Source organism: Physella acuta, unplaced genomic scaffold, assembly GCF_028476545.2.
Source record: "Physella acuta isolate Inbredline_101_S28 unplaced genomic scaffold, ASM2847654v3 ptg000491l, whole genome shotgun sequence".
NCBI lineage: Eukaryota > Metazoa > Mollusca > Gastropoda > Physidae > Physella > Physella acuta.
Window position 1 is genome coordinate 16233 of NW_026732010.1, and position 25268 is coordinate 41500.

The window sequence follows — 25268 nt, forward strand, 5'->3', positions numbered from 1 at the left end:
TAGTATTCCTTTATAAGCTATTTAATAAAAGTCAACATTGTCATTAGTTTACTGTTAACTAAACGTTTTCCTTATTAAAATTATTTAGTTGAAAGCTATCTCTAGTAGCAGACAATATTCTCTATACTTTTATCTTGATCTAGACTTCTCGATTCTAAAAGATCTACATTCAAATATAAATTTTGTTTTGTTCTGCTAAAATTGTTTATTTCAAATTGAATTTAAATATCTTTTTTTTTTCATTGATAAATGAATTAAACAAATTTTATATGTATATGAGGTTTAAAAAAAAATATTTTAAAAATGAAAATGTATTTAATGCACGATAAAAAACAAAACAAAAATATCAATTCAGATTTACTTAGTGATGTGTATTTTTGGCTTTTTAGCGGTCATCCATAAATGACATCACGCTTTTTTTTACGATTTTTACCTCCCCCCTCCGTCACACATCGTCACAAAAAGCCAGACCCCCCACCTAAAATGAAGTCACACCTCAGCCTAAAGCCCCCCCCCCCCCCCCCCCTCAAAATTGCAGTGATTTTTCTTAAAACATCGATATTATTCCAAAGTCTGTCAACACAGTGTATTTTGATCAATTCATATTACAATTAATTTAAAACTGTTTTCTAAACCGCAAAATAACGGCTAAAACTCCTTTTCTAACATTTTATAATGAAAAAGTGTGACGTCAGACCATCTGAACCCGCCCCCCCCCCCCCCACCACCACCATTCATCACACACCGTCACAAAATAACGGAAGCCCTCCCCCCCCCACCACCACCATTCATCACACACCGTCACAAAATAACGGAAGCCCTCCCCCCCCCACCACCACCATTCATCACACACCGTCACAAAATAACGGAAGCCCTCCCCCCCCCACCACCATTCATCACACACCGTCACAAAATAACGGAAGCCCTCCCCCCCCCACCACCACCATTCATCACACACCGTCACAAAATAACGGAAGCCCTCCCCCCCCCCCACCACCACCACCATTCATCACACACCGTCACAAAATAACGGAAGCCCCCCCCCCACCACCACCATTCATCACACACCGTCACAAAATAACGGAAGCCCTCCCCCCCCCCACCACCACCACCATTCATCACACACCCGTCACAAAATAACGGAAGCCCCCCCCCCACCACCACCATCATCACACACCGTCACAAAATAACGGAAGCCCTCCTCCCCCCCCCTACCGAGTTGACGACAGAGGCGTAGCGATCCGATCCGGCGCCCGGGACTAACTATCAACTTTGCGCCTCCTCCCTCCTCGTGTGTATCGTTATTCACATTGGCATTAGCAAAAAAGCTCCCTCCTTCCCCCCCCCCCCATACACACCCCCCAGTTAGGAAACATCGTGGGCGCTTTTTACCAGTCTTTGTCCCTTAATGGTTTCGTTAAATTCGATGTAGAAAACAGTTAAATAAGCCCGTAAAAACGACTAATGGTCTATTTTCCATAGCTTCGACTGTGTATAATTTAGTAATGCAGGCCCGCAGCTTTTTTATTTATTTTTCTATCCCTTTCGGCGCACCCCCCCCCCCCCCCTCAGGTCGGTGCCTGGGGCAGCAGCCCCACCCGCCCTTCCTTAGCTACGCCTCTGCAGATAGGGTAAATTCAAACACATTTAAAAAAATACATATCGATCTAGGCATATTATGTAGTATGTGTACATTTTTCTCCAATATATAACATATTATTTAAATGTTATATTATTATCTTTTTGTGCCATGTTAGTGCAATATGAAATGTTCATTGGAAAACACTGGAGTTCATTTCTCTAGATCTAGCCTATTTCTCTATATCTAGCCTATGGATCTACGCACTTGGGGCAGATTCGTGGACAATTTGGGCATATTTAGAGACACTTGGGGCAGATTTACATATGGAAATGATTGAAAACCTCGTTCCCATGACCTACCTGCACCAATGTTCTAAACTATATTGTTTGAACATCCTATAACAGTCTTATGTTGAGACAACGTATTTGAGGACTAAGTATTTAAACAAGATCATAAAATGTTTTACAAACATAGGGCCAGATCCTAAGAGATTGCTACAGGGTTGGATGGGAGGGGGGGGGGGGTGTACACATTCTAGCAAAAATGAGCTGCACTAACATAAGTCATTTGATCACAATATTAGCAGTCATTTCAAAATATAGTGGGTTCAAACAGAAATTGCTACACTTATTTAACAATGGCAAAAATCTGAAATCAACTATAGAATAAGAAATTAGCAACTAAGGCAAATCATAGCACCTGTTGCAAATCTACCAGTTGAGATTGTCCTTCAAAAGTCAAGATAAGAAGATACGAGAATAGCCTTGGTGACCTGTCTGGTGACCTGTCTGGTGACCTGTCTGGTGACCTGTCTGATGTTCAGTTGTCTTTGACCTGGTTCACTTGGTCTATCTCCGTGTACAAAGATTCCTCTTGAATGCTTAAATTCATGTACACCTGCTCAAAGGATTGATTCAAATATTTTAAATATAGGATAATAGATAGATAGATCTATAGACGTATAAATAAGCTGGGGAGGAAAAAGTCTGAAAGAAACACTGGTCGCATTTGTAGATCATACAAACTAAAGGAAGAATCTGGGCGGGGCTTCGCCCCTACCGGAAGAAATGCATAAAAAAAAACTGCACGCTAAACACTATTTAGATTAGAAAAAGTTCCCCCTCAGGGGGGGAGGGGGGGTGGGAGTCTGAAAGAAACACTGGTGTCGCGCTTAGCCACTTCCCAAAGAATTGCATGTAAGAAACTCTTTTAGGGGGATGGATTAGACGTTCTACCAGGGTATTGCGAAGTGAGTTTCGGTACAGGGTCGATGCTGAACGTTACGAACAATACGCATTCATAATCTTTTATTAATACCGCTACACACATACTCTCAAACCATCCACAACTATATTAACTCCATTCAACTACACACATACTCTCAAACTCATTCCATACACTTAGGTCCATTCACAACACAGGGGGGAGGGGGGGGGGGTTAAATGGGCTTCGCCCCTACCCGAAGAGATGCATGAAAAAAAACTGCACGCCAAACACTTTTTAGATTAGAAAAAGTTCCCCCCTCCGGGGAGGAAAAAGTCTGAAAGAAACACTGGTGTCGGCTTACCCAAAGAATTGCATGTAAGAAACTCTTTTAGGGGGAGGGATTAGACGTTCTACCAGCGGGGGGGGGGGGGGGGTAAATGGGCTTCTCCCTTACCCGAAGAGATGCATGAAAGAAACTCTGCAAGTAAACCACTTTTTAGATTAGACACATGAATTAGGCTGTAATTTTATTATAGAGTATCGATGACGACATTTCTTTTGAGGGGGGGGGGGGGGGAAATCGGCTTAGACTTTCTTACGCGGGGGATGGGCTTCGCCCCTACCCGAAGAATTGTATAAAAGAAACTCTTCACACAAACCACTTTTAAGATTAGACAAAATTGGCTTTTTAATTCAATGTTTACTCGAGAATCAATGACGTCATATTACTGTGTGCACTCTCCGGCTTGATACTATTTTCTACTATGCTCCAATGTGACGTCATGTTTCGCTCCCGTTTCACTATGCATGTTTTTAATTTGCTTGTGTTTTCTCTATAGAGTTCTTGTCAGATACATAGATAGATAGATAGATAGATAGATAGATAGATAGATAGATAGATAGATAGATAGATAGATAGATAGATAGATAGATAGATAGATAGATAGATAGATAGATAGATAGATAGATAGATAGATAGATAGATAGATAGATAGATAGATAGATAGATAGATAGATAGATAGATAGATAGATAGATAGATAGATAGATAGATAGATAGATAGATAGATAGATAGACAGACAGACAGACAGACAGACAGACAGACAGACAGACAGACAGACAGACAGACAGACAGACAGACAGACAGACAGACAGATAGATAGATAGATAGATAGATAGATAGATAGATAGATAGATAGATAGATACATAGACAGACAGCGAAACTATTGTATAGAATGAGACCCAAGCTTTTCCTAGTAATTTAAATAGTAGTGTATTATAATATATTTAAAGAAAATCATTTATTTTCTCATTTTTACTACAATATTAAATAAAAGCTTGTTACTAAAAAATGTTTTTTTATGCAATTTCTTTTCAGTACTTTAATTTATTTTTATTTACAAATAGAGTTGCATGACAAAAAACTATTGCACACTAAACTAAGATGATAATGTGCGTATAATAGTGCGGAAATAGTAATATCTAATATATAAAGCTCAATTCTGTATGTAACATGTAATAAGTTTGTCGTTGACATACTTGGATGGATTTAAGTGTTAGATTATTATCGTGCTCATAGTCTAGATTTATAAGTTAAAAAATTACTATTGAAAGTGTTGAGAAATAATTTTCATTTTTCAAACTGATAGTAATAATTGTCGGCATGTTCATTAAACACAATTTTAAAAAATTATCATCTTTTACAAAAAGTCTAATTATGTCTGAAAATTATTTATGTTTAGTCCATTAGCACTTACTTCCCTTTGATAAATTAGGAAAACAAAATTACTTCCCTTTATAAAACATTGCATTAGTGGAAAAGAATTTACTTTTTATTACTTTGTTTTGGTGTTGGGAAAAAAATAATAACATAATTAGCGGGGATTGATCAAGTGTAAATGTTGTAGGTATTTTACGAATAAGCTTGGAGTATTATAATTGTTCATTTGGTTTGGTTTGGCACCTACATTCCTTTAAGTGAGTGCAAAAGACTATGAATAAGTTGGGGTACTATAGTCGATTATTAAACTCAAACAGGCGATTCTGCCCCGGGCTAGACTGTGAGCACTTTGCGTTTATGTAAGCGTTTGTGTTTTCTTTGTGTTTAGGTTGGGTTTGCGTTAGTGGTTGCGTTTTGATTTGGTTCGTTTTTGTTCTTTCTTTTTTCATTTTCGTTTGTATTTTTTTCTTTGGGTTTGTGTTTGTATTTGTGTTTGTGGTTGGTTTTGCGTTTGGATTTGGTTTGTTTTCGTTTGCTTTTTCGTTTGTGTTTTTTCTTTAGGTTTGTGTTTGTGGTTGGGTTTGGATTTGGTTTGTTTTCGTTTGCTTTTTAGTTTGTTTTTTTCTTTGTGTTCGTATTGGTGTTTGTGGCTGTGGTTGGGTTTGTTGTTAGGTTTTTGTTTTCGTTTGCTTTTTTGTTTGTTTTTTCTTTGTGTTTGTATTGGTGTTTGTTGTTGTGGTTGGGTTTGTTGTTAGGTTTTTGTTTTCGTTTGTATTTGTTATTGTGTTAGCGTTATGTTTGCGGTTTGTTGTTTTGGTTTTGGTTGGTTGTGGTTTGGGCGGGCAGTGCCGGGTTTATGATGATTACTAAACACACAGGTAATGGTCTTTAACAGAAAGGTTTTTCACAGAAGCCAGAGCAGGGCCTGGCCGGGACGGCTAGTCTAAAATATAAAGCTCAATTCTGTATGTGTGTAATAAATTTGTCGTTGGCATACTTCCATGGATTTAAGTGTTAGATTATTATCGTGCTCATAGTCTACATTTATGAGTTTAAAAATTACTATTGAAAGTGTTGGGAAATAATTTTCATTTTTCAAACTGATAGTAATAATTGTCGGCATGTTGAATTAAACACAATTTTTAAAAATTATCATCTTTTACAAAAATTCTAATTATGTCTGAAAATTATTTATGTTTAGTCCATTAGCACTTACTTCCCTTTGATAAATTAGGAAAACAAAATTACTTCCCTTTAAAAAACATTGCATTAGTGGAAAATAATTTACTTTTTATTACTTGGTTTTGGTGTTGGGAAACAAAAAATTACATAATTAGCGGGGATTGATCAAGTGTAAATGTTGTAGGTATTTTAAAGATAAGCTTGGAGTATTATAATTATTCATTTGGTTTGGTTTGGCACTTACGTTCGTTTAAGTGAGTGCAAAAGACTATGAATAAGTTGGGGTACTATAGTCGTTTATTAAACTGAAACAGGCGATTCTGCCCCGGGCTAGACTCTGAACACTTTGCGTTTATGTTCGCGTTTGTGTTTTCATTGTGTTTAGGTTGGGTTTGCGTTAGTGGTTGTGTTATGATTTGGTTCGTTTTTGTTGTTTCTTTTTTCGTTTTTGTTTGTGTTTTTTTTTCTTTGGGTTTGTGTTTGTATTTGTGTTTGTGGTTGGTTTTGCGTTTGGATTTGGTTTGTTTTCGTTTGCTTTTTCGTTTTTTTTTTCTTTGTGTTCGTATTGGTGTTTGTGGTTGTGGTTGGGTTTGTTGTTAGGTTTTTTTTTTCGTTAGCTTTTTGTTTGTTTTTTCTTTGTGTTTGTATTGGTGTTTGTGGTTGTGTTTGTTGTTAGGTTTTTGTTTTCGTTTGTAATTGTGTTAGCGTTATGTTTGCGTTTTGTTGTTTTGGTTTTGGTTGGTTGTGGTTTGGGTGGGCAATGCCGGGTTTATGATGATTACTAAACACACAGGTAATGGTCTTTAACAGAAAAGTTTTTCACAGAAGCCAGAGCAGCGCCTGGCCGGGACGGCTAGTAATATATAAAGTTCAATTCTGTATGTATGTATGTAGCGAACAGCGGACGGACCCGTGATTACAAAAAATAGAGGGAAAATATAATATAATAGAGTGATATATCTAAAGTGCTCATCTAAATTGATGATATAAAAAATTAATAATAAATGTCATTTTCCAAACTTACAGTGTTAATTGACAGCATGTTCATTGAACAAAATTATAGAAAATGTATCAGCCTTCACACAAATTCTAATTGTGTATGAAAATTATTTACATTTAGTCCTTTAGCACTTACTACGTCCTTTGATAAATTAGAAAAACACAATTTAGGCCTACTTCCTTTTAAAAAAATATTACATCGGAGGAATTTTTTTTTACTGTTTATTACTTTGTTTTGGTGTTGGGAAAAAATAAATTACACAATTAAGGTGGATTGATCAAGGGAAAAGGTTAAGTAAAAACACAGATATTTAAAATACTGCCTTTTATTTATTTTATACACTGAACGAATTGTTTATTAATATATATTTTTTAAAAAATCATACAGTGGAACTTCAACAATTGAGTGCCCTAACATCAGTGGCGTAGCGAGTTCGGGTGTCACCCGGTGCGGCACTTAATGGTGTCACCCGCCAGATGCGTAGTCACCCTTCCCGGGGACAAACTTTCAAATTTTCGATTTGCACCTCCCCCCTAACATTTGATTTGCACCCCCCCCCCTCAAGTTTTTCTCTATATATTTTGCTATTTTTTGCCTTGGTGTCACCCCCCTAAATGGTGTCACCCGGTGCGGTCCGCATCCCAGCCCCCCCCCCTCGCTACGCCTCTGCCTAACATACAGTGGCACTTCAACAACTGAGTGCCCTAATATACAGTGGCACTTCAACAACTGAGTGCCCTAATATACAGTGTCACTTCAACAACTGAGTGCTCTAATATACAGTGGCACTTCAACAACTGAGTGCCCTAATATACAGTGGTGGCACTTCAACAACTGAGTGCCCTAATATACAGTGTCACTTCAACAACTGAATGCCCTAATATACAGTGTCACTTCAACAACTGAGTGCCCTAATATACAGTGGTGGCACTTCAACAACTGAGTGCCCTAATATACAGTGTCACTTCAACAACTGAGTGCCCTAATATACAGTGGTGGCACTTCAACAACTGAGTGCCCTAATATACAGTGGCACTTCAACAACTGAGTGCCCTAATATGAGCTTTTTCAGTTCAGAGCTTCGGCCAACCGTATAATAGGTTTTTACAAGATTTTAATTTACAAATTAATTTAAGTAATATATAAGTGTGGAACTATTAGATTAGTCACATAAAGTGTGGAACTATTAGATTTGTCACATAAAGTGTGGAACTATTAGATTAGTCACATAAAGTGTGGAACTATTAGATTAGTCACATAAAGTGTGGAACTATTAGATTAGTCACATAAAGTGTGGAACTATTAGATTAGTCACATAAAGTGTGGAACTATTAGATTAGTCACATAAAGTGTGGAACTATTAGATTAGTCACATAAAGTGTGGAACTATTAGATTAGTCACATAAAGTGTGGAACTATTAGATTAGTCACATAAAGTGTGGAACTATTAGATTAGTCACATAAAGTGTGGAACTATTAGATTAGTCACATAAAGTGTGGAACTATTAGATTAGTCACATAAAGTGTGGAACTATTAGATTAGTCACATAAAGTGTGGAACTATTAGATTAGTCACATAAAGTGTGGAACTATTAGATTAGTCACATAAAGTGTGGAACTATTAGATTAGTCACATACAGTGTGGAACTATTAGATTAGTCACATAAAGTGTGGAACTATTAGATTAGTCACATAAAGTGTGGAACTATTAGATTAGTCACATAAAGTGTGGAACTATTAGATTAGTCACATTAAGTGTGGAACTATGAGATTAGTCAGATGACGTGTGGAACTACCTGGCTGTTCTCCAACATCCGCCCCAGTCGGGCCACAAGTTCGTCTATCGTCGGTCTCCTCTCTGGGGTCTCGTGCCAACACTGTAGCATCATCGCGTACCTGGGGGAGGAGAGGGTCAAGGTCAGACAAAGATGGCGGCATCAAGGTAACATTAATCACGTGCCTAACTTAGCCTAGGCCTGAGTCTAAAGGTAAACATCCATGGCCGAATCAAATGACTCATTTGTAACATCATCCAAAGACTTTCTCAATTGTAACATCATCCAAAGACTTTCTCAATTGTAACATCATCCAAAGACTTTCTCATTTGTAACATCATGCAAAGACTTTCTCAATTGTAACATCATCCAAAGACTTTCTCAATTGTAACATCATTCAAAGACTTTCTCAATTGTAACATCATCCAAAGACTTTCTCAATTGTAACATCATCCAAAGACTTTCTCAATTGTAACATCATCCAAAGACTTTCTCAATTGTAACATCATCCAAAGACTTTCTCAATTGTAACATCATCCAAAGACTTTCTCAATTGTAACATCATCCAAAGACTTTCTCAGTTGTAACATCATCCAAAGACTTTCTCAATTGTAACATCATCCAAAGACTTTCTCAATTGTAACATCATCCAAAGACTTTCTCAATTGTAACATCATCCAAAGACTTTCTCAATTGTAACATCATCCAAAGACTTTCTCATTTGTAACATCATCCAAAGACTTTCTCATTTGTAACATCATCCAAAGACTTTCTCAATTGTAACATCATCCAAAGACTTTCTCAATTGTAACATCATCCAAAGACTTTCTCAATTGTAACATCATCCAAAGACTTTCTCAATTGTAACATCATCCAAAGACTTTCTCAATTGTAACATCATCCAAAGACTTTCTCAATTGTAACATCATCCAAAGACTTTCTCAATTGTAACATCATCCAAAGACTTTCTCAATTGTAACATCATCCAAAGACTTTCTCAATTGTAACATCATCCAAATGACTTCACAAGAGAAAATCATAATGTGACGTGCAACCTTTCCTCTAAACCTAGGGGAGGGGGGGGGGTTTCTGACATAGAAAATGGTGTTGGGAGACCACGCCCACCTACAAAACAGTTTTTGTGTGCACTTAAATAGCCGGTTCCTAAAGTCAAGGTTCAGTCACGTGACTTACGTATGCCTAGATCACGTGACTTACGTGTGCCTAGATCACGTGACTTACGTGTGCCTAGATCACGTGACTTACGTGTGCCTAGATCACGTGACTTACGTGTGCCTAGATCACGTGACTTACGTGTGCCTAGATCACGTGACTTACGTGTGCCTAGATGACGTGACTTACATATCTGGCTCACAAAGCCTGGGTTTCCTCAGCCTGTGACCATCCTTGAGGTAGTTGAAGAGCTGCTGGCTGTCTATACTGGAGTAGGGCGTCCCCCCCAGGGTGAACATCTCCCACAGCAACACGCCAAACGACCAGCTGAAAGATAGGGACAGTCAACATTTAGGGACAGTCAACATTTAGGGACAGTCAACATTTAGGGACAGTCAACATTTAGGGACAGTCAACATTTAGAGACAGTCAACATTTAGAGACAGTCAACATTTAGGGACAGTCAACATTTAGAGACAGTCAACATTTAGGGACAGTCAACATTTAGAGACAGTCAACATTTAGAGACAGTCAACATTTAGGGACAGTCAACATTTAGAGACAGATTTAGAGACAGTCAACATTTAGAGACAGTCAACATTTAGAGACAGTAACATTTAGAGACAGTCAACATTTAGGATCTATATTTAGGTGGGTCGCGAATTTGTAACACCAAAGGACGTGCTGTCTCGAGTGTACGTTAATCCCCATCCCCCTGTTTCGAGTGTACGTTAATCCCCCTATCCCCTCCCCTGTCTACGTTAATCACCCTCCCCCCCCCCCCCACCGAAAGGGTGAGGTAGAATGTCCCTCTTTGACCAACCAGGTGTCAGGCGTTCGGTTTAGTGATTGGATATAGTGACCCACCTTCTCGGTAGTGTAGCGAGCTCTTTCAAACGAGTGTAAGATAGACAGATAGATAGATAAATGGTTCCATGACAAATGATCTCCGGACAAATTATCTCAGACAAAATATTTCATGGACAAATGATCTCAGACAAAATATTTCATGGACAAATTATCTCAGACAAAATAGTTCATGGACGAATGATCTCAAGGGCTAATCATCTGATGGACAAAAGATCTCAGAACAAAAGCTCAAATAGTCTAGCGCCGCTGTTGTCTAATCGTGTACAGATACACGCACTTGGTTTATTTTAGGTAGGAGTATTTAAATCTTGTTTCATAAAAATATTAGGCTTAAATGACGAATCATAATGAATATAACATTAGATTACACTTAAATTACTTGAACTGTCAGGTCAACTTGTTACACCCCTGATATTACAACAACGTGATTGATTATAATTATCTTTTAAAAATCGTGATTGATTATAATTATCTTTTAAAAATCGTGATTGATTATAATTATCTTTTAAAAATCGTTATTGATATAATTATCTTTTAAAAATCGTTATTGATTATAATTATCTTTTAAAAATCGTGATTGATTATAATTATCTTTTAAAAATCGTGATTGATTATAATTATCTTTTAAAAATCGTGATTGATTATAATTATCTTTTAAAAATCGTGATTGATTATAATTATCTTTTAAAAATCGCGATTGATTATAATTATCTTTTAAAAATCGTTATTGATTATAATTATCTTTTAAAAATCGTGATTGATTATAATTATCTTTTAAAAATCGTTATTGATTATAATTATCTTTTAAAAAATCGTTATTGATTATAATTATCTTTTAAAAATCGTTATTGATTATAATTATCTTTTAAAAATCGGAACTATACGAAAATTGTATTCAGGTAACAAAATTTGAAACATCTCTCCATACCTTTTTAAATAGGCCATCTGTTATAAACATGTAAGAGTTCTGTTATCTGGACCCAAAGTAAGGCACAGGATTATATATTAGATTTGCAGATCGTATAAAGTAAGCCTAGCCTGTTGTAGTTTATTTTCTGAACGTGTCTTATAGGCTAAGCGAGATCAATCAAAAACACATTTATTATCTTATAGAGAGCTCAGGTTAAATAAACATTACACATTGTCTGACTTGAAGCGATGACAGCTACAGTAGAGCTTGAGCGTCCGACTAAAAGACAACTGTATATTTTCCCAAACAAAATTTCCATACTATGAAAATTTAGAGGAAAAAAAAAGCTTATGGTTTTAATTTTCAACATTCATTTAAGAAACAAATAAAATCGATAGGAAAATTATGTTCCTATCGTTGATTGGAGAAAATTTTGAGGCCCCTAGAATTACGGATCTCCCGTTCAGCTCCTTAATCCGCCACTGTCAAAGAGCCATAGTCTTACAACTACATTTTCTATACTCTTGAGATAAACCTTCCTAGATCCTTTGAAGCTCCCACCTGGCGTCTTGTTTCGGTTTTAATTCTCCTATTACAAAAACGATGTATCAAAGCCACCTTTCAAAGAACTAGTATTCAACACAAAAGAGAGTTCACATGATTTCGATCGGTGCAAAAAACTGGACCAGAAGTCTATACATTTTTTAAATTATGCTTGGATAAACGCGCCGTTTGTAATAAGTAACGTAAAAATAAAACATGTTTTTCTTGCCTGTTTTGTTAAGATTCAATGTTTATTTCCTGAAACTAGTTGATAAATCAAATTGTGTGCTAGAAATAAAATGAATACTATTTTAGGGAGCAATGTCTAGGTAGGAGATGATGACAGCTGATATTTATGTTTAAATTTGTGTACATTTTTGATATTTCAAAAAATAATAATTAAAATGAGCTTGTGATGCAAATGTTAAAACTTGATTTTATAGTGATAGCTTGTGATGCAAATATCAAAACTTGATTTTATAGTGAAAATAATTAAGCTGCCATATTGTGGGCCCCGATCTTGCTGCTCTCTCACCCCCCCCCCCCCCCCCCCTTAACCCGCTACCGGCCTGAATGATACAACAGCCAATTGACGAACACGACATAGAGCCCGAGACATTTAATAAAAAGGGATGTTTAAAAATATTATACGCTACCGATGTACTGGGTATCAAATAAATAGTAAACAAATGTCGTTTTTAACTTTTCAGTCTTAAATGAACGTAATGCTTCAAATCCCGGTGTTTTTTTTTAAATCTCAGACACCAGTAGTCTAGAACACCTTATCCTAATCCTTAGACACCACTAGTCTAGAACACCTTATCCTTATCCTTAGATAGCAGTAGTCTAGAACACCTTATCCTTATCCTTAGATAGCAGTAGTCTAGAACACCTTATCCTAATCCTTAAATAGCACTAACCTAGTACACCTTATCCTAATCCTTAGATAGCACTAACCTAGAACACCTTATCCTAACCCTTAGATAGCAGTAGTCTAGAACAGCTTATCCTAATCGTTAGACACCAGTGGCCTAGACCAGTTTATCCTAATCCTTAGATATCAGTAGTCTAGAACAGCTTATCCTAATCGTTAGACACCAGTGGCCTAGACCAGTTTATGCTAATACTTAGATATCAGCAGTCTAGAACAGCTTATCCTAATCCTTAGATATCAGTAGTCTAGAACAGCTTATCCTAATCCTTAGATAGCACTAACCTAGTACACCTTATCCTAATACTTAGATAGCACTAACCTAGAACACCTTATCCTAACCCTTAGATAGCAGTAGTCTAGAACAGCTTATCCTAATCCTTAGACACCTAAGCCCATCAACTTACACGTCGCTCTGTAGTGTGTACGTGTTGCTGAACAAAGACTCCACGGCCATCCAGCGGATAGGGACACGGGTCTGGGAAAATTGGAAAACTTCATTAGGGACACGGGTCTGGGAAAATTGGAAAACTTTATTAGGGACACGGGTCTGGGAAAATTGAAAAACTTCATTAGTGACACGGGTCTGGGAAAATTGGAAAACTTCATTAGTGACACGGGTCTGGGAAAATTGGAAAATTTCATTAGGGACACGGGTCTGGGAAAATTGGAAAACTTTATTAGGGACACGGGTCTGGGAAAATTGGAAAACTTCATTAGGGACCCGGGTCTGGGAAAATTGGAAAACTTCATTAGGGACACGGGTCTGGGAAAATTGGAAAACTTCATTAAGGACACGGGTCTGGGAAAATTGGAAAACTTCATTAAGGACACGGGTCTGGGAAAATTGGAAAACTTCATTAGGGACACGGGTCTGGGAAAATTGGAAAACTTCATTAAGGACACGGGTCTGGGAAAATTGGAAAACTTCATTAGAGACCGGAGTCTGGGAAAATTGGAAATCTTCATTAGGGACACGGGTCTGGGAAAATTGGAAAACTTCATTAAGGACACGGGTCTGGGAAAATTGGAAATCTTCATTAGGGACACGGGTCTGGGAAAATTGGAAAACTTCATTAGGGACACGGGTCTGGGAAAATTGGAAAACTTCATTAAGGACACGGGTCTGGGAAAATTGGAAATCTTCATTAGGGACACGGGTCTGGGAAAATTGGAAAACTTCATTAGGGACACGGGTCTGGGAAAATTGGAAAACTTCATTAAGGACACGGGTCTGGGAAAATAGGAAAACTTCATTAGAGACTGGAGTCTGGGAAAATTGGAAAACTTCATTAGGGACACGGGTCTGGGAAAATTGGAAAACTTCATTAGGCACGCGGGTCTGGGAAAATTGGAAAACTTCATTAGGGACACGGGTCTGGGAGAATTGGAAAACTTCATTAGGGACACGGGTTTGGGAAAATTGGAAAACTTCATTAGGGACACGGGTCTGGGAAAATTGGAAAACTTCATTAAGGACACGGGTCTGGGAAAATTGGAAAACTTCATTAGGGACACGGGTCTGGGAAAATTGGAAAACTTCATTAAGGACACGGGTCTGGGAAAATTGGAAAACTTCATTAGAGACCGGAGTCTGGGAAAATTGGAAATCTTCATTAGGGACACGGGTCTGGGAAAATTGGAAAACTTCATTAAGGACACGGGTCTGGGAAAATTGGAAATCTTCATTAGGGACACGGGTCTGGGAAAATTGGAAAACTTCATTAGGGACACGGGTCTGGGAAAATTGGAAAACTTCATTAAGGACACGGGTCTGGGAAAATTGGAAATCTTCATTAGGGACACGGGTCTGGGAAAATTGGAAAACTTCATTAGGGACACGGGTCTGGGAAAATTGGAAAACTTCATTAAGGACACGGGTCTGGGAAAATAGGAAAACTTCATTAGAGACTGGAGTCTGGGAAAATTGGAAAACTTCATTAGGGACACGGGTCTGGGAAAATTGGAAAACTTCATTAGGCACGCGGGTCTGGGAAAATTGGAAAACTTCATTAGGGACACGGGTCTGGGAGAATTGGAAAACTTCATTAGGGACACGGGTTTGGGAAAATTGGAAAACTTCATTAGGGACACGGGTCTGGGAAAATTGGAAAACTTCATTAGGGACGCGGGTCTGGGAAAATTGGAAAACTTCATTAGGGACACGGGTCTGGGAAAATTGGAAAACTTCATTAGGGACACGGGTCTGGGAAAATTGGAAAACTTCATTAAGGACACGGGTCTGGGAAAATTGGAAAACTTCATTAGGGACACGGGTCTGGGAAAATTGGAAAACTTCATTAGGGACACGGGTCTGGGAAAATTGGAAAACTTCATTCAAACATTCTTTAGCAAATGCTTGCTCTAATCAATGATCGTTAGGGAATAACGATATGAAGGAAATTATGGAGAAGAAAAAACTTACACTTGACGTTTTGACGTAGGTCTGGTCATTCTTAGATAGGCCGAAGTCCGCGATTTTCGCAACTAATTTATCTGCTAAGAGGACATTTCTAGCAGCCACATCTCTGTGAATTATCTGGAGAAAAATAGACATGAGACAAATAGGACATGAGACAGTAGGACATGAGACAGTAGGACATGAGACAGCAGGACATGAGACAGTAGGACATGAGACAGCAGGACATGAGACAGTAGGACATGAGACAGTAGGACATGAGACAGCAGGACATGAGACAGTAGGACATGAGACAGCAGGACATGAGACAGCAGGACATGAGACAGTAGGACATGAGACAGTAGGACATGAGACAGTAGGACATGAGACAGTAGGATATGAGACAGTAGGACATGAGACAGTAGGACATGAGACAGTAGGACATGAGACAGTAGGACATAAGACAGTAGGACATAAGACAGTAGGACATAAGACAGTAGGACATGAGACAGTAGGACATGACACAGTAGGACATGAGACAGTAGGACATGAGACAGCAGGACATGAGACAGTAGGACATGACACAGTAGGACATGAGACAGTAGGACATGAGACAGCAGGACATGAGACAGTAGGACATGAGACAGGACATGAGACAGCAGGACGTAAGGCAAGAAACTGACCTGTTTGTCCGCCAGATGCCCCAGCCCCCGTGCCGTGTCCAGAGAGAGTTTGATCAAGGTCTGTGGCCGGAGTGCCGTGTGCAGAAATGGTGATGACGTATTGTCGTACTCATGTAATGCCGTCAGACGGCGGCTGTGACGTAGAAATGTTCTCAGATCTCCGTGTTTGGCATATTCCATAGCCACGTACATTACGCCTGGGAAAAATTATAGAAGTCCGTGACGTCAGGTGGATGGGATATTTTGGGATGTGACTTTTTCTTATTTCTAATTTTCTTTGATAGTTTTTATTTTTAGTTACCTAAAATTATTTTAACTTTAAATAAAAACGTTGTTATTAAGAAAATATTCACCTTTCGTGCCCGCTTTTGTTACCGTTATTATAGCGTTAATCTAGCGTACGTTGTAGTCTATGTATAATGTATCTACCGGTATACTTAAGCAGCTAATGCTAGGCCTAGCTACTTCCTCTAACAATCTCCGTTTCATTTGATGTTAAAAACATTGCAAAATGTGACGATTTCTGTAGCAACGGTCGCTGCTTTCTATATTAAATTAATTTCTAGTGAGCCCCTTAATTTGCTACCCGACGACAGTGTGGTAACGGTTGACTGACCATGGGAAAAAAGGGAAGATAGAATCTATTTCTCCCTGAGTTTTAAAAATAACAAGCTACTGATCGGGTTTGAACGCAAATATTTGAAAGAGTATGTGATAACGACTGGACTGGAAAAAAAGGTAGAATATAAAAACTTTTTTTTTTCGCTCATCAGGTAGCGACTAATGCTCTTGTTAATGAAAGCAAGTTTGATAACAGGAGATAACAGAATTAATCGATAGGCAGGTGACAAGATGAGCAGGTGACAAGATGACCAGTGTGACAAGATGACCAGGTGACAAGATGACCAGGTGACAAGATGACCAGTGTGACAAGATGACCAGGTGACAAGATGACCAGGTGACAAGATAACCGGTGTGACAAGATGACCAGGTGACAAGATGACCGGTGTGACAAGATGACCGGTGTGACAAGATGACCAGGTGACAAGATGACCGGTGTGACAAGATGACCGGTGTGACAAGATGACCAGGTGACAAGATGACCGGTGTGACAAGATGACCAGGTGACAAGATGACCAGGTGACAAGATGACCAGGTGACAAGATGACCAGTGTGACAAGATGACCAGGTGACAAGATGACCAGGTGACAAGATGACCAGTGTGACAAGATGACCAGGTGACAAGATGACCAGGTGACAAGATGACCAGGTGACAAGATGACCAGGTGACAAGATGACCAGGTGACAAGATGACCAGGTGACAAGATGACCAGTGTGACAAGATGACCAGGTGACAAGATGACCAGGTGACAAGATGAGCAGGTGACAAGATGACCGGTGTGACAAGATGACCGGTGTGACAAAACGACCAGGTGACAAGATGACCAGGTGACAAGATGACCAGTGTGACAAGATGACCAGGTGACAAGATGACCGGTGTGACAAGATGACCAGGTGACAAGATGACCAGGTGACAAGATGACCAGGTGACAAGATGACCAGGTGACAAGATGACCAGGTGACAAGATGACCGGTGTGACAAAATGACCAGGTGACAAGATGACCAGGTGACAAGATGACCAGGTGACAAAATGACCGGTGTGACAAAATGACCAGGTGACAAGATGACCGGTGTGACAAGATGACCAGGTGACAAGATGACCAGGTGACAAGATGACCAGGTGACAAGATGACCAGGTGACAAGATGACCAGGTGACAAGATGACCAGGTGACAAGATGACCAGGTGACAAGATGACCAAGTGACAAGATGACCAGGTGACAAGATGACCAGGTGACAAGATGACCAGGTGACAAGATGACCAGGTGACAAGATGACCAGGTGACAAGATGACCAGGTGACAAGATGACCAGGTGACAAGATGACCAGGTGACAAGATGACCAGGTGACAAGATGACCAGGTGACAAGATGACCAGGTGACAAGATGACCGGTGTGACAAGATGACCAGGTGACAAGATGACAGGTGTGACAAGATGACCAGGTGACAAGATGACCAGGTGACAAGATGACCAGGTGACAAGATGACCGGTGTGACAAATGACCAGGTGATAAGATGACCGGTGTGACAAGATGACCAGGTGACAAGATGACCGGTGTGACAAGATGACCAGGTGACAAGATGACCAGGTGACAAGATGACCAGGTGACAAGATGACCAGGTGACAAGATGACCAGGTGACAAGATGACAGGTGTGACAAGATGACCTGGTGACAAGATGACCAGGTGACAAGATGACCAGGTAACAAGATGACCAGGTGACAAGATGACAAGTGTGACAAGATGACCAGGTGACAAGATGACCGGTGTGACAAGATGACCAGGTGACAAGATGACCAGGTGACAAGATGACCAGGTGACAAGATGACCAGGTGACAAGATGACCAGGTGACAAGATGACCAGGTGACAAGATGACCAGTGTGACAAGATGACCAGGTGACAAGATGACCAGGTGACAAGATGACCAGGTGACAAGATGACCAGGTGACAAAATGAGCAGGTGACAAGATGACCAGGTGACAAGATGACCGGTGTGACAAGATGACCAGGTGACAAGATGACCGGTGTGACAAGATGACCAGGTGACAAGATGACCAGGTGACAAGATGACCAGGTGACAAGATGACCAGGTGACAAGATGACCGGTGTGACAAGATGACCAGGTGACAAGATGACCAGGTGACAAGATGACCAGGTGACAAGATGACCAGGTGACAAGATGACCAGGTGACAAGATGACCAGGTGACAAGATGAGCAGGTGACAAGATGACCAGGTGACAAGATGACCAGGTGACAAGATGACCAGGTGACAAGATGAGCAGGTGACCGGTGTGACAAGATGACCAGTGACAAGATGACCAGGTGACAAGATGACCAGGTGACAAGATGACCGATGTGACAAGATGACCAGGTGACAAGATGACCGGTGTGACAAGATGACCAGGTGACAAGATGACCAGGTGACAAGATGACCAGGTGACAAGATGACCAGGTGACAAGATGACCGGTGTGACAAGATGACCAGGTGACAAGATGACCGGTGTGACAAACTTACTAATAAATCACGTGTTACAAGTGCCTACCTTTAATGTGGCAGGCGCCCACTAGGCAGACGACATTTTCATGTTTGCCCACACGTTTGAGAATAGCCAGTTCGTTTAGGAAGTCTCGCTTGTCCTTCTCAGAGGCGTTATCTAAACACAACACAATGTAGTCTAATTGACGATGTTTTAACACAAGAAAATGTAGTCTAATTGACGATGTTTTAACACAAGAAAATGTAGTCTAATTGACGATGTTTTAACACAAGAAAATGTAGTCTAATTGACGATGTTTTAACACAAGAAAATGTAGTCTAATTGACGAGGTTTTAACACAAGAAAATGTAAGCCAAATATGTATTGACGAGATTTGAACACAAGAAAATGTAAGCCAAATATGTATTGACGAGATTTGAACACAAGAAAATGTAAGCCAAATATGTATTGACGAGATTTGAACACAAGAAAATGTAAGCCAAATATGTATTGACGAGATTTGAACACAAGAAAATGTAAGCCAAATATGTATTGACGAGATTTGAACAGTTTTGAACATTGGGAATGAGTCAACTGACCTTTCAAAGACTTAATGGCCACGGGAACCTTGACCCCGTTTATTTTAACGTGACCTCTTTTAACTTGTCCAAACTGTCCGTTGCCCAGCAACTCGTTGCTAAGCGACAGCTGACCACGCTGGATCTCCCATGGGCTGCCAACAATTTGCTCGTAGGTGTTGGTCAGGTGCTCGTTACTCTGTGAGGGGGTTCATTAGGTGGGTCATTTCATTAGGTGGGTCATTTCATTAGGTGGGTCATTTCTTTAGGTGGGTCATTTCTTTAGGTGGGTCATTTCTTTAGGTGGGTCATTTCTTTAGGTGGGTCATTTCTTTAGGTGGGTCATTTCTTTAGGTGGGTCATTTCATTAGGTGGGTCATTTCATTAAACGGGTCATTTCATTAGGTGGGTCATTTCATTAGGTGGGTCATTTCATTAGATGGGTCATTTCTTTAGGTAGGTCATTTCATTAGGTGGGTCATTTCATTGAACGGGTCATTTCATTAGGTGGGTCATTTCATTAGGTGGGTCATTTCATTAGGTGGGTCATTTCTTTAGGTAGGTCATTTCATTAGGTGGGTCATTTCATTAGGTGGGTTATTTCATTAAACGGGTCATTTCATAAGGTGGGTCATTTCATTAGGTGGGTCATTTCATAAGGTGGGTCATTTCATTAGGTGGGTCATTTCTTTAGGTGGGTAATTTCATTAGATAGGTCATTTCCTTAGGTAAGTCATTTCATTAGGTGGGTCGTTTCCTTAGGTGGGTCATTTCATTAAACGGGTCATTTCATTAGGTGGGTCATTTCTTTAGGTAAGTCATTTCATTAGGTAGGCCATTTCATTAGGTAGGTCATTTCCTTAGGTAAGTGATTTCATTAGGTGGGTCATTTCATTAGGTGGGTAATTTCTTTAGGTAGGTCATTTCATTAGGTGGGTCATTTCATTAAACGAGTCATTTCATAAGGTGGGTCATTTCATTAGGTGGGTCATTTCAATAGGTGGGTAATTTCATTAGGTGTGTCATTTCTTTAGGTAAGTCATTTCATTAGGTGGGTCATCTCATTAGGTGGGTCATTTCATTAGGTGGGTCATTTTATTAAACGGGTTATTTCATAGGGTGGGTCATTTCATTAGGTGGGTCATTTCATAAGGTGGGTCATTTCATTAGGTGGGTCTTTTTTAGGTGGGTAATTTCATTAGATAGGTCATTTCCTTAGGTAAGTCATTTCCTTAGGTGGGTCATTTCATTAAACGGGTCATTTCATTAGATGGGTCATTTCTTTAGGTAAGTCATTTCATTAGGTAGGCCATTTCATTAGGTAGGTCATTTCCTTAGATAAGTGATTTCATTAGGTGGGTCATTTCATTAGGTGGGTCATTTCTTTAGGTAGGTCATTTCATTAGGTGGGTCATTTCATTAAACGAGTCATTTCATAAGGTGGGTCATTTCATTAGGTGGGTCATTTCATTAGGTGGGTCATTTCTTTAGGTAAGTCATTTCATTAGGTGGGTCATCTCATTAGGTGGGTCATTTCTTTAGGTAGGTCATTTCATAAGTTAGATAATTTCCTTAGGTAGGTCATTTCATTTGGTAGGTCATTTCCTTAGGTAAGTCATTTCATTAGGTAGGTAATTTCATTAGGTAGGTCATTTCATTAGGTAAGTCATTTCACAGAGCTGGGGGTGGGGACACAGAGCTGGGGGACGCAGAGCTGGGGGTGGGGACACAGAGCTGGGGGACGCAGAGCTGGGGATGTGGACACAGTGCTGGGGGTGGGGACACAGTGATGGGGGTGGGGACACAGAGCTGGGGGTGGGGGCACAGAGCTGGGGGACGCAGAGCTGGGGGTGGGGACACAGAGCTGGGGGACGCAGAGCTGGGGATGTGGACACAGTGCTGGGGGTGGGGACACAGTGCTGGGGGTGGGGACACAGAGCTGGGGATGGGGACACAGAGCTGGGGGACGCAGAGCTGGGGGTGGGGACACAGAGCTGGGGGTGGGGGCACAGAGCTGGGGGTGGGGACACAGAGCTGGGGGACGCAGAGCTGGGGGTGGGGACACAGTGTTGGGGGTGGGGACACAGAGCTGGGGGTGGTGACACAGTGCTGGGGGTGGGGACACAGTGTTGGGGGTGGGGACACAGAGCTGGGGGTGGGGACACAGTGCTGGGGTGGGGACACAGTGCTGGGGGTGGGGGCACAGAGCTGGGGGTGGGGACACAGTGTTGAAGGTGGGGGCACAGAGCTGGGGGTGGGGACAGTGCTGGGGGTGGGGACACAGTGCTGGGGGTGGGGGCACAGAGCTGGGGGTGGGGACACAGTGCTGGGGGTGGGGACATAGTGCTGGGGGTGGGGACACAGTGCTGGGGGTGGGGACAGTGCTGGGGGTGGGGGCGCAGTGCTGGGGGTGGGGCACAGAGCTGGGGGTGGGGACACAGTGCTGGCGGTTGGGGCACAGAGCTGGGGGTGGGGACAGTGCTGAGGGTGGGGACAGTGCTGGGGGTGGGGACAGTGCTGGGGGTGGGGATACAGAGCTGGGGGTTGGGGCACAGAGCTGGGGATGGGGACAGAACATGAAGGGGATGGGGTGACAACTTACCGAGGCGGTGTAGAGGCGTCTGAGGGCTGATTTCTTGGGTCGGACGACAAGGAAGTAGGTCGAGAAGGTTGCCAGAATGATGACGGCGCCAACCAATGAAATGACGAGGATGGGGAAGGACGGGGAGGTGTGGAAACCCGCGGCTGCCGTTGTCAGCACTCCTGTGGGGGAGCAGCAGAGAAGGTTATGGCTGCAGCTAGCTGCTGGCTTCAGCTAGGTTATGGCTGCAGCTAGGTTATGGCTGCAGCTAGCTGCTGGCTTCAGCTAGGTTATGGCTGCAGCTAGGTTATGGCTGCAGCTAGCTGCTGGCTTCAGCTAGGTTATGGCTGCAGCTAGCTGCTGGCTTCAGCTAGGTTATGGCTGCAGCTAGCTGCTGGCTTCAGCTAGGTTATGGCTGCATCTAGCTGCTGGCTTGGCAGGGCTTAAACTCTAACAAAAACCTTCATATAATCAATTAATGTTTTAGCTGGTAAAAGAAAAATCATTTTTATAAATTCAGCGTAGTTTAGCCTGTATAGCTCATCGTTGTTAAACCGAACAGTCTTTGAGTTCGAACCCCGGGCAGATTTGGCTCATTAGCTAGGGACAGAAATCCATCTAGGGGAGAAAACTCCAGTAACAAATAATTGCTGCCTTGCAGAGGCGTAGCTAGGGGGGGGGGGGGGCGGGGGTGTGGACCGCACCGGGTGACACCATTTAGGGGGGAAACCAAGGCAAAAAATTGCTAAATATATACAGAAAAATGATAATTCCACTTAGTTAAGTGATTAATTCGAGTGTTAAATTGTGTTTTAAGAGGTGCAAATCGAAAGTTTGAGGGGGTGGTGCAAATCGAAAATTGAAAGTTTGTCCCCGGGAAGGGTCGCTACGCCACTGGGGGGTGACACCATTAAGTGGCGCTCCGGGTGACACCCGACCTCGCTACGCCACTGCTGCCTTGTAGTTTATTATTAAATGGACAGAGGCTCTGGAAGCCACAAAGAAAAGCAGATCAATGGCCCAGACAACATGGCGTATCCAATGCTGGCATGCAGTTCTGTTGGAGGGAATCACGTCTAACATCACAATTAGGAAAGAGGAAAAAGAAGATAACTTCTTCTAAATAGGATAAGAAAGTTATATAATTATAATTAGGAATGAAATCGAGTGTTAGATTACATTGTCAGCGGATCTTGACCCACGTGCCAAGTGTGAAACGAATCGGTCAGTTAGAAGTGCTCGATATTTTCCTCGACAGTTTCGATCCATGAGGACAGTATAAGGACCAGCAAGTTAAACAAAACCGTGTAAAAAATAAGAAATTTATCAGTCGTTTAGTACTGCTTATATTTTGTTATTTTTATAGCTTAAAAAAAGGAATGATCTCATTACAAAACTGGTGTACGCCTCAATAAGTGACTGGTGGTATTTTAATCCCTCTTTGATTGCAATCTGTTGCTCAAAATATTGAGCGCATACATTCTTGTACGTCTAGAGGTAAGACCTCTATGTGGTTAGCTATTTATTACCCCAGCAAATATGACATTTTAACCCCCACCCCTCCCACCCACCTCTTTAATCAGCTGCTTTCAGTTCTAAGACATTTTAAATAGAAAACTAGATTCGCTTTGAAGTCTCGAAGGTAATTAAACAAAACGTTCACCGCGTTATGAAATCGTTTCACTTTCGATGTATGGCTAACAATCAATGTAAAACTATTTTCAATCGTGATTCATTGTCTTAATGATTTACAGCATATAATAATTTAATTCAAAACTTTGTTTATTATTATTTCAATAAAACGGGAGTGATCTCCCCTAAACTTTCTCGAATATTCTTATATAACACTACAAGGGATGGCAACTTGTGATATAGATATGATTTTTAATCAATTTCTAAATACTTAAACTTTTTAAAAATAGAATAGAATCTCGTAGAAAAAAAAATTGCATACCAAGTGAACGGCAAACAATATGTGTATAATAATGCGGAATATTTATCTATCTATCTATCTATCTATCTATCTATCTATCTATCTATCTATCTATCTATATATATATATATATATATATATATATATATATATATATATATATATATAAAGCAATGTATGTAGGTGTGTGTGTGTCTGTCTGTCTTTTATGCATTACTACACCTCTAATCACATTGCCGTGAAACTTTATGTAGTTGTTGTGAATATTCCTGGGGAGGTTTCTGCGGAAAAAAAATTTCAAATTTGCAGGGGTGGCGCCCCGGCAAGGCGCAATTGGTTTTTTCTCTATATACGGTATATAAAAATAAAAGTCGATATTGGTTTGACATCGTTCATTTGATAGCCATGAGACTTTGGGGTGTTCATTATAACACTCTAGGGAAGGGTTCTGTAAAAAATAATTTTTATTTTCTCAACAATTGGCTAGTTGTATTGTCTACGGAGGGCGGATGTATTTCCCTTGAGGCAACCCTCTGCCATCACAGCGGGCGGCCACCTTCGTACGAAGGTGTGTCTTTATTGTTATTTCATTTCCTTTGATCTAGTTTCGTCCAACTGACATGGTAGGTTTGTCTCATGTTTGGCAAGCTCACCTACGCTGTCTATAGAACAATTTCTTGAATCTTCGCATACTATATTAGTAATCTTAATTTTAAAATGTTTAGTGGAATATGACAAATTTATGCGGCAAACATTTTTGTTACAATTATTATATAGGCCTATAAACAATATTAAGGGCAGGTTAAACCCCCAAATTGAAATTTAGGTGTTAGGACTTTTTTGAGTGATAAGGAAGTTGTAACTAGCATAGTATATGAAAAAAATGCAAAAAAATCACTAAAATGTTTTGGTTTTGTGAAAATATTTTCTAAAAAGTGTCATTTTTAGGGTAAAATAGCTCAAAATTAGCTCTCATTGAAATCACAATAACACAGCTTCTTCTGTTTGTCAGAATAACACAAATCTTTAATATAGTGTAATTTACGCAATTACAAAAAAACATGAACTAAAACAATTAGAAAATAATAGAAAATGGATTTTA

General features: G+C 40.3%; 1 protein-coding gene across 4 annotated transcripts in view; it reads right to left on the reverse strand.

Annotated features, from left to right (window-relative positions):
- Window positions 1-1220: 1220 nt before the first annotated feature.
- LOC131944412 (tyrosine-protein kinase receptor Tie-1) overlaps window positions 1221-25268 on the reverse strand; it is a 68864-nt gene continuing 44816 nt past the window's right edge. For all 4 annotated transcript variants that reach the window (XM_059305003.1, XM_059305002.1, XM_059305004.1 and 1 more), the window contains 9 exons: window positions 22255-22415; window positions 19674-19851; window positions 19141-19251; window positions 15975-16171; window positions 15319-15432; window positions 13301-13371; window positions 9829-9966; window positions 8488-8587; window positions 1221-2479 (listed from right to left, as the gene is read on the reverse strand). In XM_059305003.1, the coding sequence (XP_059160986.1) occupies window positions 2402-2479; window positions 8488-8587; window positions 9829-9966; window positions 13301-13371; window positions 15319-15432; window positions 15975-16171; window positions 19141-19251; window positions 19674-19851; window positions 22255-22415 (1148 nt within the window). In that variant the 3' untranslated portion in view covers window positions 1221-2401. The remainder of the gene's footprint in view (window positions 2480-8487; window positions 8588-9828; window positions 9967-13300; window positions 13372-15318; window positions 15433-15974; window positions 16172-19140; window positions 19252-19673; window positions 19852-22254; window positions 22416-25268) is intronic.